This window comes from Barbus barbus, assembly GCF_936440315.1.
Source record: "Barbus barbus genome assembly, chromosome: 38".
NCBI lineage: Eukaryota > Metazoa > Chordata > Actinopteri > Cypriniformes > Cyprinidae > Barbus > Barbus barbus.
In genome coordinates, this window is record NC_136716.1 from 382,254 (window position 1) to 398,664 (window position 16,411).

A 16,411-nucleotide genomic window follows, 5' to 3' on the forward strand; every position below is an offset into this window, starting at 1 on the left:
CCTTGAGGGTGAGTAAAACATGGACTAGTTTTAATTTTTCGGTGAACTAACCCTTTAATTTATCCCGACTCTGCACGATTATTAGTTGCGCCGATCAGAAGCAGTTGTCATGGCTCTGTTTCTCCAGATCGAGGAGGAGATGCTGGCCCTGCAGAACGAGCGCTCGGAGCGCATCCGGTCCCTCCTGGAGCGCCAGGCGTCCGAGATCGAGGCCTTCGACTCCGAGAGCCTCCGCCTGGGCTTCAGCAGCCTGGCCCTCACCGGCATCCCCTCCGAGGCCCATCCCAAGCAGGGCTACCACTGGAGCCACGGGGGGCCGCCGCTCTCCCGCAGGGGCCCCAGCAGAGCTGACTCCTCGTCCTCGTCCCACTGCCTGGGGCCCCTGCACCACTCGTCCCGCTCCTCCTCCTCAGCCTCCCATCACAGCCGGCACCAGCTGCCGCAGCACTACCATCACCAGAGCACTCCTCAGCTGTACTGGGAGCGGGAGCGAGAGAAGGAGCGTGAGAAGGAGTGGGGAGGAGCGGCGGCACACCCTCACCTCTTCTCCCACCACCTTCCCTCCCGCTCCTCCTCCCAGTCCCTGGCTCTGCTCCCTCCTGCTCCTCCTCCCGCGCCTCCCTCCGTCTCCTCCGGCCCGCCGGCTCCTCAGGGAGTCTACGGAGGAGGGCTGGTAGTGAGGGGCCCCGGCCTTCTGGCCCTGAGGAACAGCCCCCAGCCGCTGCGCAGAACCGCGTCCGGAGGAGGCCCTGGAGGAGGCGCGGATGGAGTGCTCAGCCGGAGCACCTCGGTCACCTCGCACATCTCCAACGGATCGCATCTCTCGTACTCGTAAGGAGCGCGCTTTCCAGCCGAATTCATCCGAGAGGACATCGTTCTCATCTGTTGCTTTGGTTTTTCCTTGCTCGTCGTTGTTTTTTTCGGTAAAAACAAACAAACAAAAAAAGTGTGAAACTGGCTTGGAACATCACCACTGCCTTTAAGCCGTCTTAAAGGGATGCTGCGCGACGGGGAGAATTCGTTCGTGTTTGCGCGACAGTACAAACACAGAATGTTTATGTCGGTCAGACTTTGAGTACGTTTACGTCTGTGGGAGTTGCTCCAATGCATGAGATTAATGTAGTAAATACATTTGTATTCATATGTTATCCAGTCACGTTTGAGCCTGTTAACGCAAACAACGATAAATATAACGATAAATCAAGAGTCCAACATCGCTGTAACAATAACAGAGGAACGGTATCTTTGAATTCAAAACAGCCAATCAAAATCCATCCTGCTTTAACTGTAGATGAAGAAACTGCATAATAAACAACGTTATCGTCGTAATTATTATTATTATCATCGTTCCTATTGTGAATGGGCCTTAAGACTACATTTTTTTATAATCTAACGATAAGTTTTGGATATCAAGAGTCCAACGCAGCTGTAACAATAACAGAGGAACGATATCATTCAATTCAATTTCAGCCAATCAGAATCCATCCTGCTTTAACAAGTGCAAGCAGAATATCATCGCTGTAATTATCGTTATAATTATCGTTCTTATTGTGAACGGGCCTTAAAGCTACCTTTACAAAATCATTGGCTGCATCCGAAATCGCATATATCCCTACTACTTAGTAGGCGAAAACAGCACGAGTATGTTGATACGATATACTACATACTTGTTTTAACGGTCACAAGTACTCAGCACCTACTCAGAATAAGCGATTTTGGACGCAGCCAAAGGCTTTTAGAGTCAATCTCCCACCAATTGGATCTTTTATTGTGTGTATATAAATATATAGTATCTAAAGTGTTGAAGCATTGTGTCCACAGTTTTCTATAGTAATTATGACTATCGACATTTTGATAAAATAACATGTGAACAGAATAGACCTAACATTTAATTGTAGAATTGGATCTGGAATGCACAGCGTTCGTTTGATGTCATCACAAAGACGTTTTTCAGATTTCTCTGGTTGCTAAACATGTGATCGTTTCTAAAAGAAATCAGGAAATCGGGTCTAGTGTGCGTTATGGTTATTAATACGTGAGTATTAATACTGGGTTTGTTTGTGTGTATGCGTCGTCTGAATGGGATGCGCTCTGGTTGCCACTTTTGTACACAAACACACCAAAAAATATGACTTATTGGCTGGGATGAGCATCCTTTAACTCAGACTTTAGACAATATAAAAACAGACTTGATTTAATTACAACGGGTTACAATCACTGCTCTTTCGGGGAGAGCTGGATCTTCTCGTTACTGAAGCACGATGGAAGATGAACTCTACACAGCGGTGTTTCTGTGCAGATGAAGTGAAGTGCACAGGAGTGTATAATATACTGTATATCTGTGCTCTGATCCTGGGACGCTTCACAGAGAGCATCTGAGCTTCAGCGGCTTCATTCAGAGATATCCCAGAAGAACACAAGAGGAACTTGATGACACCAGCTCTGATCTCTCTCTCTCTGTATAACCTTCTACTTTATGCTTGGTTTAAAGTAAACAGTGCATGCAGATCTTCTAGTGTATGGGATGTGGTGCAGTGTTTGGAGGGCCGGTGAGATTGTGCCGTTGGATGGACTGACTCGTTTGTGATGTTGCTTCATGATCATTATAATGTCAGAGCTAATACTGCAGCTGGTCTGGATCCATGCACGGTGGTGAAGGAGGCTCTCCTGAGGTGTGCAGCTGGATGTTTGTCTGTCTGTTTGTGTCGACTGTCAGAAGTGGAGGTTTTGCTGAGAGGACATTTTCAGTACATCTCCAATCATATTCATTACTGAAATCAAGACACATGGAAGAAAAGTAAGCGCGAAGCAATTTAAATGATAATAAATTGATATTAACGTGGATTGGTCTCGTGTTGTCTTTGATGTTCTTTAAACATGTGGCCCACGACTGGTTCCCTTCATAAGGTGCATTAAAAGTCAATAAATCCTTGATAGGCCTTCCATTCAGTACAATTCTAGTGCATGTAATGTATTAAATAACAGCAGTGTGGTAAGGTTAAACTCATTTTAGTGACTAAAGTACCGCATTTCAGCTCATTTGGTTAGGTGGGAACACAAAGTTATTTTATCCTTGCTTCTAGAACAGCTTCATGTGGCCGCAAACACTGAATTTGAGCAGGTCTTTAAGCACTGTGCCTCATTAACGTTTCTCTTTCACCGAGACTAAGGCTGTAAATATGCTGTTTACATGGAATAATCAGAATATGAGTATCTTATGATCCCAGATCCGCATCAAAACGAGCATCTTTCCTCCGAAGACTTGTGCAAAACATAAAAATATTTCCATATGAAGCCAAACTATTATATCATTATGAAATCCCCCAGATGTTCCCGTTGTATTTAAAGGGGAAATGGCACATATATCAGTGCTCCTTGTGCCAAATATAATCTGGGACACATGTTTCGGGTTATAAGTACACTTTACACTCATGGTTAAATGTGCATATGTTTGAGAGAGAGACACAGCTCCTGGATGTAACCAGTTTACAATAAAGTCAAAACTGTAATATTGAACTTAAAGATAGCAAAATAATTTTTAATGGATTTTATTTTCAAATACAATAAATATGTTAATATATATTTACTGTATTTGAAAATAAAATCAGTGTTCAACATTGTTATTGGTCACATGTTGACTATTAATCCGCGCATTCTCAGTATCCTTAACCACCAATAATAACTGCAGGCAAATATTAGGATCTTTGCGAAATATTTTTAATGTTTCTTTATGAATGAAGTAGATGGGTCACGTGACGTCAGTTCCCGCTGTTTTGTGTCGGCGCAGGAAGCGGCGCGCGCATCCCTTTAAGAAGAACCGGGACACAGCGGAGAGAGGAGGGGGTAGAAGAAAGAGGAATTAAAAAAGAAAAGGAAGAAAGAGACAGGGAAGGGAGGGAGGAGGAGAGAGAGAGCGAGATAAAAAAAGAAAGATGACATCCTGTGAATCGAAGCGCCGAGGTGGAGCGGCGGGCTGCGGCCGGGCTCCAGCGTCACTCGCCGGGGTCACCGCTTAAATCTACAGCGAGGCTTCGACAAACACCCGAGAGGCCTATCGCGGGATCGAGGAAAAAAACACTGATTTATCCACAGAAACCTTAACTTTGGCTCTTTAGAGTGCGTCAAGCGCATCACGTCTAACCGTCATTTTAACGGCTAAAAAGCCTTTTATAATGCATGATGTAAGAGTGTAGAAATAAGACGATTGCTTTCGACATTTTAACTGCAGATGAATAAATAGCGCGGTGTTGTGATGTCTCGGGTTAAAGCTGGACAGCAGCAAAGTGAACACTAGATAGTGTGCATTACTGCCTGCTAATCTGAGCCGTGCTTTAAACGAGAGATTGGGAGAATAGTTAAAACAGACTAAAGGATGTCGATGCTGCGTTATTAGTCTTCAGGACTGTGTTGTTGATTATAATATTCATCGCAGTGGAACAAAATGGATGCCGCTTGGAGCAATTTTCTCTTCCAGGTGAGACTGCACGAGGTGTGTGTGTGTGTGTGTGTTGTTAAGGAACATCTGCGTTAGGCCATTAAACCCAGCTGTACCTGCACTGAAGTTAAGAATTCAAACTTAGTACTTTCTGATTGTTCTTTCCCAGACCACACCCTCCCAGACCCCCGTGGAGGGGAGCCTCCAATCAGAGCTGCTAACCTCTCCTCAGACCCCGCCCACCGATCACATAGCCCCGCCCCCGTCGACAGTGGACACTGCTGCTCTCAATGAGGACCCTGTACCTGGTGAGGAGGGGGGGGGGGGGGGGGAGCATATAGAGCAGCGCTGCGTTTGATATCGGCCTATTTCTTCAGCCGTGCTTCGTTATGGCCTTCGTTAGGAGTTTTAATAAGGCCCTACCTGTAGAAACAGGGGCACGGGCAACAAAAACCTAGAAAGGTTTAAAAATCCACTAAAAACAGCTGAAAAATTCTTGGAGAGTCCAAAAAGTGTGTACAGGTGCGATCACGTTTACCATCGTTTGGCCAAATCCAGTCATTTTAATTAGAATCTGCACTATTGGGGATTTTGAGCAAGTGTGAAAAATGTCCTCGTGCGTATTTCACAAAACATTAAAGCTGCTGCTTGGCTTGAAATGTCACTGAAATGATTGAAGCGTTGTCATAAAGTGTCTGTAAACGTACAGTCATGCTGTAAAATCTGCTTCTGATGGAAACCCATGCGATCTGAAATCTTGCATGAAGGTGAACATGGGCTGAAAAATATACCACCATGATTTCTGGTATTTATTGCAATAATAATATCAATGAGGATAATTCAGGGAATCTTATGCATCCACTAAGAGACAAAACCTTAAAAATATCCTGTTCTTTAGAGAAAAGTATTCTCCTTCGTATTTGTTTTGAGCATTACTGAGTACAGACGTAATGTAATGAGTGTTTAATTCATACCAGAAGCCAGAGGGCGCTCTTGAGCAGAAACTCCACATGCATCGCAGAAGTAATAGCACTGACATATATAATAATACATATATAATAGCAATGATGCAATAATAATTAGTTCAAGGAAAGTATCAAAAGCAAGAAATCATATGGTTTTATTGAACAAAACTGTTAAATACATAATATATTATAAACAATAGAGCTAATGTAGATTACGCATCACAGCAAAGACCTGCAGCAGCTCCCTGTTTTTACACATTACTGCGTTATCTAAACCTTGTTTAATATTGACCACGCTCCATTTAATTCAAACGTATCTTTAATATTTGTCCATCTCTTTAGGACAGAAATGCTCCAGCTGCTGTAATTAAATGAATATGTGGAGATCAAACCGTGTAACTCAGAGCGAGGGCTTGAGCTTTTATTGTGAAATCTCGATGTATTCTCCTGTGTTTGAGTAGATTTATAAATGATTTACCTCACAAATCTGATGTGTTCCCAGATGAAGGTTATAAACTCAGAACAGCAGAGATGAGTTTGAGTCGCTCCTCATGTAAATAATCACAGTTTCTGAGGAGCCGCTGTGAGACGCACGAGCTTAACTACACGCATGGACATAATTAAAGACCATATACTGTGTTAGAACTGCATCATATCATTATTTCATTAAATCATAGCGTTTGAGAGTTCACAATTCTGCTTAATTATGATGTTTAAATGTGTTGAATATATCATGCAGCCTTGGAAAACAGTCTAATAATGTGTTTTCTGGATTCTCGTCCGTGAAATGCTCCACTTCTGGTATTTTGCCGGTTAGTCGACGCGAGCAAAATGAAGTCAAGGATTTTTAAAAATCGAATAGTCGACTAAAATTGAGGAATCGCGACAGCCCTATTTCAGTATATGCAAATGAATTGTCTGCCAGCAGGAGGCGCTGTTGGAGCGGGAGAGCGAGGTAACGCTGCACACAAAGCAGAGCTCCGCTCACAAACACTGCTTCATCAGACATTATATACAAGATGAAGACAGTCGGTTTCTTTCTGAAATACAGTGATATAAAAACACCCGCACCGGGGTTTGATTTTGAAACGTGCAGTGCTCATATTTATTCAACAGTCCAAGCCTTTTGGAAAATCTATTTGTGGCGGTCAGCTTTGATATTGTGGTGGGCTGCACAAATAAATCCATGTATGGGAAACACTGCATTTTCTTACCCGATAAGAAGTTTTTAATTATGATCATAAGTCTGTTGAAGCTGAAATCTGCACAATGTTGACTAAGAGCGAAAGATTTCACACGTTGGCCGCTCTTTAAATTTGGCTTGACCCTGGCTTCTGTGTGAATGCTGCGTCTGACAATCAACCTCTCTTGCCTGTGAAATGTAGCAGTAATTCTTGTAAAATCCTAGGTCAAAAAGTGCGTTTGTAAAGATGCGCTCACATTTACTATTTTTGCAGTGAGTTTTCATGGCGCAAAACGCAGTCGGCATGATTCGGGAATTCCCGTGCAGACAAAGGGTTAAAGTTGGTCGCTGAAGTTTCGCCAGAATTTTGCTGTGACTGTACCTTAAAGGGATAGTTCACCCAAAAATGAAAGTTCTGTCATTAATTACTCACCCTCAAGTCATTCCTAACCCGCAAGACCTTTGTTCTTCTTCAGAACACAAATTAAGCTCTCTGACCCTCCATAGACAGCAAGAGTCCTACCAACGATCAATAGGGCTAGGGAGATAAATCGATGCATCGCGATTCGTGGATCATTTCTGAGATTTTCTGAATGCATTGCGATCCTGAGCTTAGTTTTTAACAGCAGATGGCACTCTTGGCACTCTTAGTTTTTAATTGCACACTCAAATGCTCACGAAGAGCATTCAGTTGAGTCATGTAGGTGGTTAAATGTACTTACACCTCAGCTTTTATGACGTGAGATTAATGTAAACACAGCCCACTGTGAATCATTTATCGATTCACAATGCATCGATTTATTCGCATCGAAGCGCAGTAAGGACATCGTTAAAACAGTCATCGGTCATTCAACCGTAATGTTATGAAGCTACGAGAATACTTTTTGTGTGCAAAGAAAACAAAAATAACAGCTTTATTCAATAAATTCTTCTGAAAACATGATCGTAGTAGTTCCCTTGCTGTCTATGCAGGGTCAGAAAGCATCAGAAATATCTTAATTTGTGTTCTGAAGATGAACAAAGGTCTTACGGGTTTGTAATGATGGTGAGTAATTAATGACAGAATTGTAATTTTTGGCTGAGCTCTCCCTTTAACCCTCTCACTGCTGTTGATAACTCTGTTTGGTCTGTCCGTCCCATCAGTGAAGCCGGTGTCCAGACCGGCCCGCGCCGCCCACATCTGCTCCATCTGCAGCAAGCAGTTCAAGAACAGCTACAACCTGCGGCGGCATCAGTCCGTCCACACCGGGATCCGCATGAAGGGGGCGCCGCAGAGCCACGAGGCCAAAGAGAGCGTGGAGCATCAGCCAGCGCCGCTCTCTCTGCTGCACCTCTCCATCCCCCAGACGCTGCCCGTTGCCGACGGCAACCACGCTGCCATGGAGACTGTCACCGCCCTCCCGCCTCCGGCCGCAATCGTCATGGCAACAGGGGAGCCGGTACAGGTGGGCATCCGTGTGTGTTTTCAGACATGATCACTCATGATGCTGTGACCAGATTAATGTACATGTGATGTATTGCTGATGAGTAGAAGCAAGCCTTGGCTATCAAAAATGACTGGAAAAATAATAATGGAAGTGTCTTAGATGCAGAGAAAATATCAGCTAGTTTGCAAAAATAGCAGCGAAATATAAAACGAGGCATAATGAACACCTCTTTCATTATTCGCAACATTTGATATATTTCTTGATATTTTATTTAAAGCCTGGTAATGCTATCACATTAAACTGCATTGATTTGTTTATTTTTTTAATTGCTTATAATTAAAGCAACTATTTTAATTGCTATTTAATTATATCCTAATTATTTAAATAGAGAATTTATGATTGCACTTTATTGTAAGGTGTCCTTGTTACAGTGTAATTATTTAAGTTCTGAGTAATATGAACTACATGTACTTACTATATGGTTAGGGTTTGGCTTAGGGTTACTTGCATGTAATTGTGCATAATATATTGTTATTATAATAGTACATGTAACATGTAACAAGGACACCTCAACATAAAGTTGTTTCCAAGTTTATTTAGCTTAATTGACTAAAGTAGTATTTTGCATAAAAGAGCAGCATGCTGTCGTTTATACAAGAGTGGTAAAACCTAAAATCATCCCTGTATAACAGTACAAATGGCCCTGAAAATCAGATCCAGGAGATGCTGACTGATTTCTGACACAGTCGGGTATAATATCACTAGTTCATGTTTACTGGTTGTATACAGGAGGTGTAAATAAACCTACAACACTAAACCAGTGTTTAAACTGACTGTGTGTCTCTGGTTCTGAACTGCAGGTAGGCACAGGTTTACAGATACAGTGCTTATATTTTGACTGTTGACCGTCTCCTGGTTTCTTTGCTCCCCTCAGAGGCCAGTAAACCAGAACCCCAACCCTGTGCGCAAGAACCACGCCTGCGAGACCTGCGGCAAAGCCTTCAGGGACGTGTACCATCTAAACCGCCACCGGCTCTCGCACTCGGACGAGAAGCCCTTCTCCTGCCCCATCTGCCAGCAGCGCTTCAAGCGCAAGGACCGCATGAGCCATCACGTGCGCTCGCACCAGGGCGGCGTGGAGAAGCCCTACGTCTGTCCACACTGCGCTAAAGCCTTCTCACGGTGGGCCACACCTCACAGCTCCACATACTGCCTGGAGTGTGATCTAGGGCTGTCAAATAAGAATATTCAGCGAATTTAAATTAAAAATCCATATTCGAATGCATTTGAATTTTAGGTGTGCATCAGGCAGCCTTACCAATGGTGTGTGAAATGCGATAACGATGCTTTTTAAAGGGGTCATCGGATGCAAAATTCACTTTTAAATGTAGTTTGAACTGAAATGTGTGTTGGCATCCTATAATCATAAAAATCCACCCAGTTTTTTTTTATTTTTTATCCTGATTAAATAATATCTCCTTTCTCAAATCAAGCCATTCTCAGATTCTTGGCTGTGTGACGTCACAGAGGCCCCTCCCACGATTGTTGATTGACACTTGTCTTACCTTAGCCCCGCCCTGATTGAGCTGTCATCAGTCCTCCATTGTGTCGACTCCGGAGCAGGTGTAGATGAGAACGTCTCTGATTAAGTGATTGAGGCGTTCTGTTGGATGTAATAATGAATATAGCAGTCGTCATTTACTCCCGGCATCTGAGCCGCTGAAGACATAGTGGATTATGTTTGTTTTTGAAGGGAAGGCGACCCCGATCTCCCTAAATGTGTTTGTTCCTGCGAATCATTTGTGATTCAGCTTCACCTTCAGAAGCGAGTATAAGGTTCTTTTATCAATCTTTGCAAATCTCTTTTCCTAATAATGTGCTAGTTAGCAAGTTCTGCGGCTAAAGTTTACAGTCTCATGAGAACGGCTCGTCACCCCCACGGAAGAGAGGGGCGGGGTCAGCAGAGCTCATTAGCATTTAAAGGGACATGCACCGAAACAGCACACTGAACAGCTGATTTTGACGGGGTAAAAAGGGTGTTGTTTTACACTACCATTGAGAAATTTATAGACTTTTCATTTGGACCCTAAAGAATGAGATCAACTTTGTCTTTTAAATTTGAATATAATTTGAATATTGATAATATTTTGACAGCCCTAATGTGATCACACACTGCTAAAACACTAGACTGACGCGTCTCTCGCTCGATCTCACAGGCCTGATCATCTCAACAGTCACGTCCGACAGGTCCATTCTTCAGAACGACCCTTCAAATGTCCGGTATGGAAGTTTGTTTTGCGTTTGTATAGTTTACACCGAAAGAGTCTTTTCTTGATTTTAGTGTGTTTTTGAGGTAAGAGCACTACTGGTTTATAAGTGACCCGTGCTGGGAATATGAGTGTGAATGCGCACAGGCTAATTTTGAGCTGCAGGCAAAAAAAAAGTTTGAGGTTTTCACATAAATCTGTCCCTCGTCTAGTGATCCCAATGCTCCAAATAGTAATTAAACATCTAAAAGTATTAGTAGAGGTTTTCCGAAGCACCTGCATGGAGACGACACCGACGGCGTGTGATCCCGATATAGACACAGAATTACAGCAGGCCAAGTGTTCACGCAAACATAATCTGTTACATCTTAAGTGAACGTTTGGGGAACTGCTGGGGAAAAACATGGGATGTGTGACGCTATATTAGATCTGTGCAGTACAGTAAGCCTTTATATAGGCCGTCTGTCACATTAATGTGCATCTAACAATAAAAGAAAAGAGAGAATCACTCGTTGCACTGGATTGAACTGCTTTTGAAATTTTAATAATCAATTTATTTGTAATGAATGCACTAAAGGTTTTTTTTTTACATTTTTATTATTTCATTTCTTGAATGCTTGTGTAGAGTTAAAATTAAAAATGTAATACACTATAAACTTGTTTTTGCATCTGTTCTTATAACAAAGATGAAATCAAAAATAGCTATATTGTGATTATTAATCTAGTAATGATTATTAAGAAAAGAAGTGGGGGAAAGATGTAATGTTGCTCTGTGATTTTTCTGTGGACCCTTCAGGAAGCTAGTTTTTCTCTAAACTGACTCCGTCGACTTCAAACAGGTGTAGCTCAGATTCAAATAACTCTTTTAATGGAGAAAATCATTGTGACTCATTTTGCCAGCACAGGTCACAATTAGTTGAACAAACTCAATATCTTCAGTTCCGTGAGCTAAATATATAATGATTCTGATTTTCTTATTGTTGCATTTTTCTATTAATGTTGCAATATACAAACCATCTGTTATGGCAGGTTAAAGGCGTTATATACCTCAGTGAGGCGGTTGTTATATGTGCTCATGCATGTGTTGTTTGGTGCAGACGTGTGAATCGAGCTTCGCCACGCGGGACCGTCTGCGCGCTCACATGATCAGACACGAAGAGAAGGTTCCCTGTCACATCTGTGGCAAACTGCTGTCTGCGGCCTACATCACGGATCACATGAGGGTGCACAACCAATCACAGCATCACTCCTGCCACCTCTGCAACCGCAGTGAGTCTGAGAACACACACATCTGTCTGTCTGTGTGTTAGGGATGCAACAATACAGGCAGCCCACAGTTCAATACATAGCGTGGCTTTTTTAGCCATGGTTTTCAGTTTAGTTTGGTTCTGTTGTCTTGGAGCATTTTTTGTGATTTAAAATGCTATATATATATATATGTATGTGTGTGTGTGTGTGTTTATACAGTAGTTCATATTTGGACAACTTTGATGAAAGGTTTTGATCCACTTCAAATGTTGACTAGTGTGTAAATATGTGTATGTCTGTCTTTCATCTTTGTCTATCATCTGTCTGTCTATCTATCTGTCTGTCTGTCTATCTATCTCTGTCTGTCTGTCTGTCTATCATCTCTGTCTGTCTGTCTGTCTATCATCTCTCTCTCTCTTTGTTTATCTGTCTGTATCTATTTGTCTGTTGATGATTGAGGTCGTTGTGGTCTCTGTGATGTAGTATTTCAACAAACCTCTTTAATTGCATAAACAGGCTCATGTAAATGACTTACACAGTCAGCTTGTCTGCTGTAATTATCATTAATGAGTCATTCTGCGGTGGTGTCAGTGATCGGCCAATGAAATGCTCCGCAGGTTTCACCACGCTGACGTACCTGCGGGTTCACGCACAGAAGCACCACGGGCAGGAGTGGAAGGAGAGCGGCTCGGGCCCCGGGGCCGTGCTCATCTGCCAGCTGTGCGGCGTTCACTGCAAGACCCCCACGCAGCTGCAGGGCCACATGGGGACCCACAACCCCCCCACCAGCGATCCGGGCCCCGGCGGCCCCAGCAGCAGCGAGAGCAGCACCGTCACGCTCTGCAGCATGGTGTCGGCCCCCACGGTGTTTATGAGCGGGAACACGGTGGTGGACCTGCTGGTGACCGACTGCTCCAGCATCATCCCGCAGAGCTAGCAGAGCAGGCCTACACTCACACGCATGACACAAACAGCCATCATACAACACTAAACACGCCACGGACAAACTGTGAAAGCAGGCATTCTGACTGGAAGTCCTTCAGTGTATGACATGCACACCAGTGTTGGGCAGTAATAAATATTACTTTGTGCAGAAACTAGTAACTGATTACTAATACGATTTCAGTAATAATATTACAGTTACTATCCTTAAAACAGCTCGTTACTTAGTTACTTTCAATGCCTCAACCCTACTGATTTAACCTCCAACAATCCAATAATTCCCCTGGCTCAGGCACGTGAAATCACCAGTGCAGCAGGCACATGGAATATGAAAAAGCTTCCATTCAGCGGATGGACATATTGCCATTATTACATTGATTTTGTGAGGAGGAAAGATGATCTGGACACTGAAGTGTAGTCGTGGCATTACTTTACTCCGGCGTCACACGGCTTGCCCTCATCCCTCTGATCCTGATATAAACTCTATAGCATCTGTTTGAGAAAGAAACGTTTTCTTATGAGCTTATGTGTTTTCATGGTTATTTTATGGATATCATGGTATATAATCATATATGGGTATAACAGAAAAATTATAGCTACAATTAGCTTCAAGCTGCACATGACAATTAATGAGATTAATACAACACTTAAACGTTACTATGAATCACCACTGAGTGTTTATAATAACTTCTGACTGCGATCCAATGTGGATTTGGTCAAATAATGAGGCAGAAATATATTGTTAGTAACATTTTAGAAGAATTTTACAGAGAAGATATGCAACTTCTGTGGGACGTGAAAGAAAGTGATGTAACTAATTACTGCTGCCAGAAAATAAGAGTTACTTTTGAAAGGAGTAACTAGTAATGAGTAATATATTGCATTTTTTGAGTAACGAGCCCAACACTGATGCACACACACGCATATAAATGATGACAACTACTGTAGCATGATATGTGTGGAAGAACAGCTCTCAGATGCACATGAAGCCGCTTTACATCGACCCTCTGATAGTTCATGTGTGCAGCTTCCTGCGGCTTGGTCTTCTGAAGCGGCCTCGGCTCGAGCAGAAGGATCAGGGCATAAAGCTGCAAAAGACACTTAGAGGGCAGTGTTGTTTAGTTTCAATGCGCGGTTCACTCAAAGAAACATCATTCACTGCCTTTCATTCAGATCATCGTCACAAATGGAGCTCTTTTCCTTTTTGGAGTTTGACTTTCTTTGGTTTCTCGTTCATTTTAATGCATGAAAGAGAGCAGCTCAGACATTCTGCTAAATTGTCCAACAGAACAAAGACAATCTCATGAGTGAGTAAATGAAGGGTGAACTATTGCTTTAACGCTTTTAGGACAACATATCCACCGTTTCTCTTCTTCTTCTGCTCTGTTTTCATGGCTGCGGGACTCTGATGATGATACTGTGATTGTGTTTTGCTACTGTATTTCCTCTGCCTGTAATATGATTTCCAGTTCGTTAAGATCCATTCATAAGTCATAATAGCTCTGGTGACGAAAGACAAAAGCAGAAGGGAAATGAAAGAGAGAAGTTAAGGGAGCTGAACGGAGAGATGCTGATTTATTAACTAATGTTCTTTAGTAACAGGACCTGCAGACACACACAGTATGTGACCGATGCGGTGTGAAGCTGATGTGTCCGGCTCATATTTCACCCTAAAACCACGAGAAGGGACAGACAGCTCCGGTCTTTAGCTCCATGAAGACTTCTGTCATCGTGACGCAGTTTTATTACATTTATGCCCCTCGATTCTCATCACACGCTCAAAAAATAACTCTTAGTTACAAAATGTGAAAAAATGATGTATTGTTTAAATATTTATACACTACCGTTCAAAGGTTTGGGGTTAGTAAGATGTTTCACAGTAAAAACTGAAATATTATTCTAATGTAAATTAACAGTTTTCTGTGTGAATATGTGTTAAACTGTAATGTATTTCTGTGATCTGCAGCTGTATTTTCAGCATCATTACTCCAGTCTTCAGAGTCACATGATCTTCAGAAATCATTATAATATACTGATTTACTGATCAACAAACATTATTATTATTATCAATGTTGAAAACCATACTTTTGTGGAAACTGATCAATTTTATTTTCCAGGATTCTCTGATGAATAGAAAGTTTAAAAGAACAGTATTTAGTTGAAATCTAAATCTTTTGTAACATTATAAATGGCTTTACTGTCACTTTTGATCAATTTAATGTTGTTTCTGAATAAAAGTATTAATTTCATCTTACTGACCCTAAACTCCTGAAAGGTGGTGTACAGTGCTTTAGTTTATGCTGATTAAAACTACAGAAAACATCTTAGATTCAGTCATGTCTCTGTGGTACTGGCCAAATAATGAAACTCTGGAGTCTGAGTGGTTTAACTGAATCTGTCTGATTATCCAAGCATTACACGAGTGAACCTGGAAGCTGGCCTGATCGTTGAGCTCTAATCAGATATACCTAGATCTGAGTTGTGAGGTGCTTGCTTCTTTACAGGACGTCCCAAAGAGTTGGCTTGTGGGAGATGAGACTGATATCAGGCTGTGTTCATTCAGAGGAGCACGATGAATCTCAGACAGGGCTGCAAGAACGTTTCTATGGTGTTTTCTGAGCTGTTGTTACTGCTTCCACTAAGACTCTTTTGTAGAAGATTGTGTTTTCTTTAGTATTTTCTGTGAATGTGTGAACGGTGTGTTTAAAGAAGGGCTGAATCACAAGCAAATCGATCTCTACTAGCTCAAGCTTTTGTTCAGGAGCGATGGCTTTGATCGGTTTAGTGTTGGTACTGTATATCTGCTTAATCACGAGCTTCATTTTAATCAGATTTGTTCTTCCTGTGTAGAAACCTAGTTGTTTTAAGCTTCAGATCCTGTTTAGGTTCTTTCTTTTAATTTAGCATTAAGCTGAAATAATAATACCTCCGATCTCTTACAGCTCTGGCAATGCATCTCAATGCCTTACTGTATCTACCGCATTTAATTCGTCAAACACTACAACTATTTTAAATTATAGTCCATGAACCAGTAACAAAAGTAAAATAATAATGGGATGTATTTATATTTATATTTTTATATTTCTTAGCAGTATGCATGTCTATAAACAGATGTTGATGCTTACCATGATCATGGATATTATGTTATTATTTTGTAGATGATGTAGATCATGTTATCATTTTGTAATTTTGACTATTAAAAGGAAATGGAGTAATGGAGTGTGTTTGATCTGAGATATAATAATCCAGAGACTGGAGCACTTCTGATCCTCCTGAAGATGAATCCAGCGCATCAATAATGTGATCACATGTCTGTCCGGATCTCAATATCTGTGCTATCAGTTCAGATTCAGAGGCGTTATGATTCATCCCTGCAGAGATTCAACACATAAATCACAGCCATTGTTACGAGGAAGCATTGATATCCTGCAGATATCCTGAAGAAGGCTTTACTCTGATAACCATAACCTTGTGCTGTTCAATCTGCTGTATTATGGGTTCAAATCTTACACTCATGTTGAATATTGAGCATTAAAAGAGATTTTTTACTATATGCATACTGAGTTGCAACTGGTTGCATGGGTTTTCATACTAAACTGTGATTGGCCTGCATTTATAGCCACTGTTTCTGATTGCCTTTTCATTTTTAGCTATCCATGTTGAATTTGCTGTAACTTCTATATTTTAGTTTTTCTAAAAGCTTCATAGGAAAAATCTTTAAAATTAATTTGGTATTTAAGTGTAGAATTTGTATTTTATTATTTTGAAAGACTGTTCTCAATAGTCATTGCAACACATTTTAAAAAGTCTGTTTGGGTTATGGATGCACAATATTGGATTTTTGCCGATATCTGATATTTTTCAACTCATTTTTGCCTGTGTGGAAATTACAAGCAAATAATTTTTTAATTTTGGTCAGTTTTTAACAAGAACATATGTGTTAG

General features: G+C 41.6%; 1 protein-coding gene across 1 annotated transcript; it reads left to right on the forward strand.

Annotated features, from left to right (window-relative positions):
• The first annotated feature begins 3,783 nt into the window (after positions 1–3,783).
• On the forward strand, positions 3,784–16,016 carry LOC306857471 (myc-associated zinc finger protein-like). Its single transcript, XM_079397445.1, has 7 exons — positions 3,784–4,474; positions 4,605–4,743; positions 7,727–8,028; positions 8,945–9,192; positions 10,227–10,290; positions 11,375–11,546; positions 12,143–16,016. Exons 1-7 carry the CDS (start codon positions 4,442–4,444, stop codon positions 12,460–12,462), a joined length of 1,278 nt encoding a protein of 425 aa, XP_079253571.1. The 5' UTR covers positions 3,784–4,441; the 3' UTR covers positions 12,463–16,016.
• The last annotated feature ends 395 nt before the right edge of the window (positions 16,017–16,411 follow it).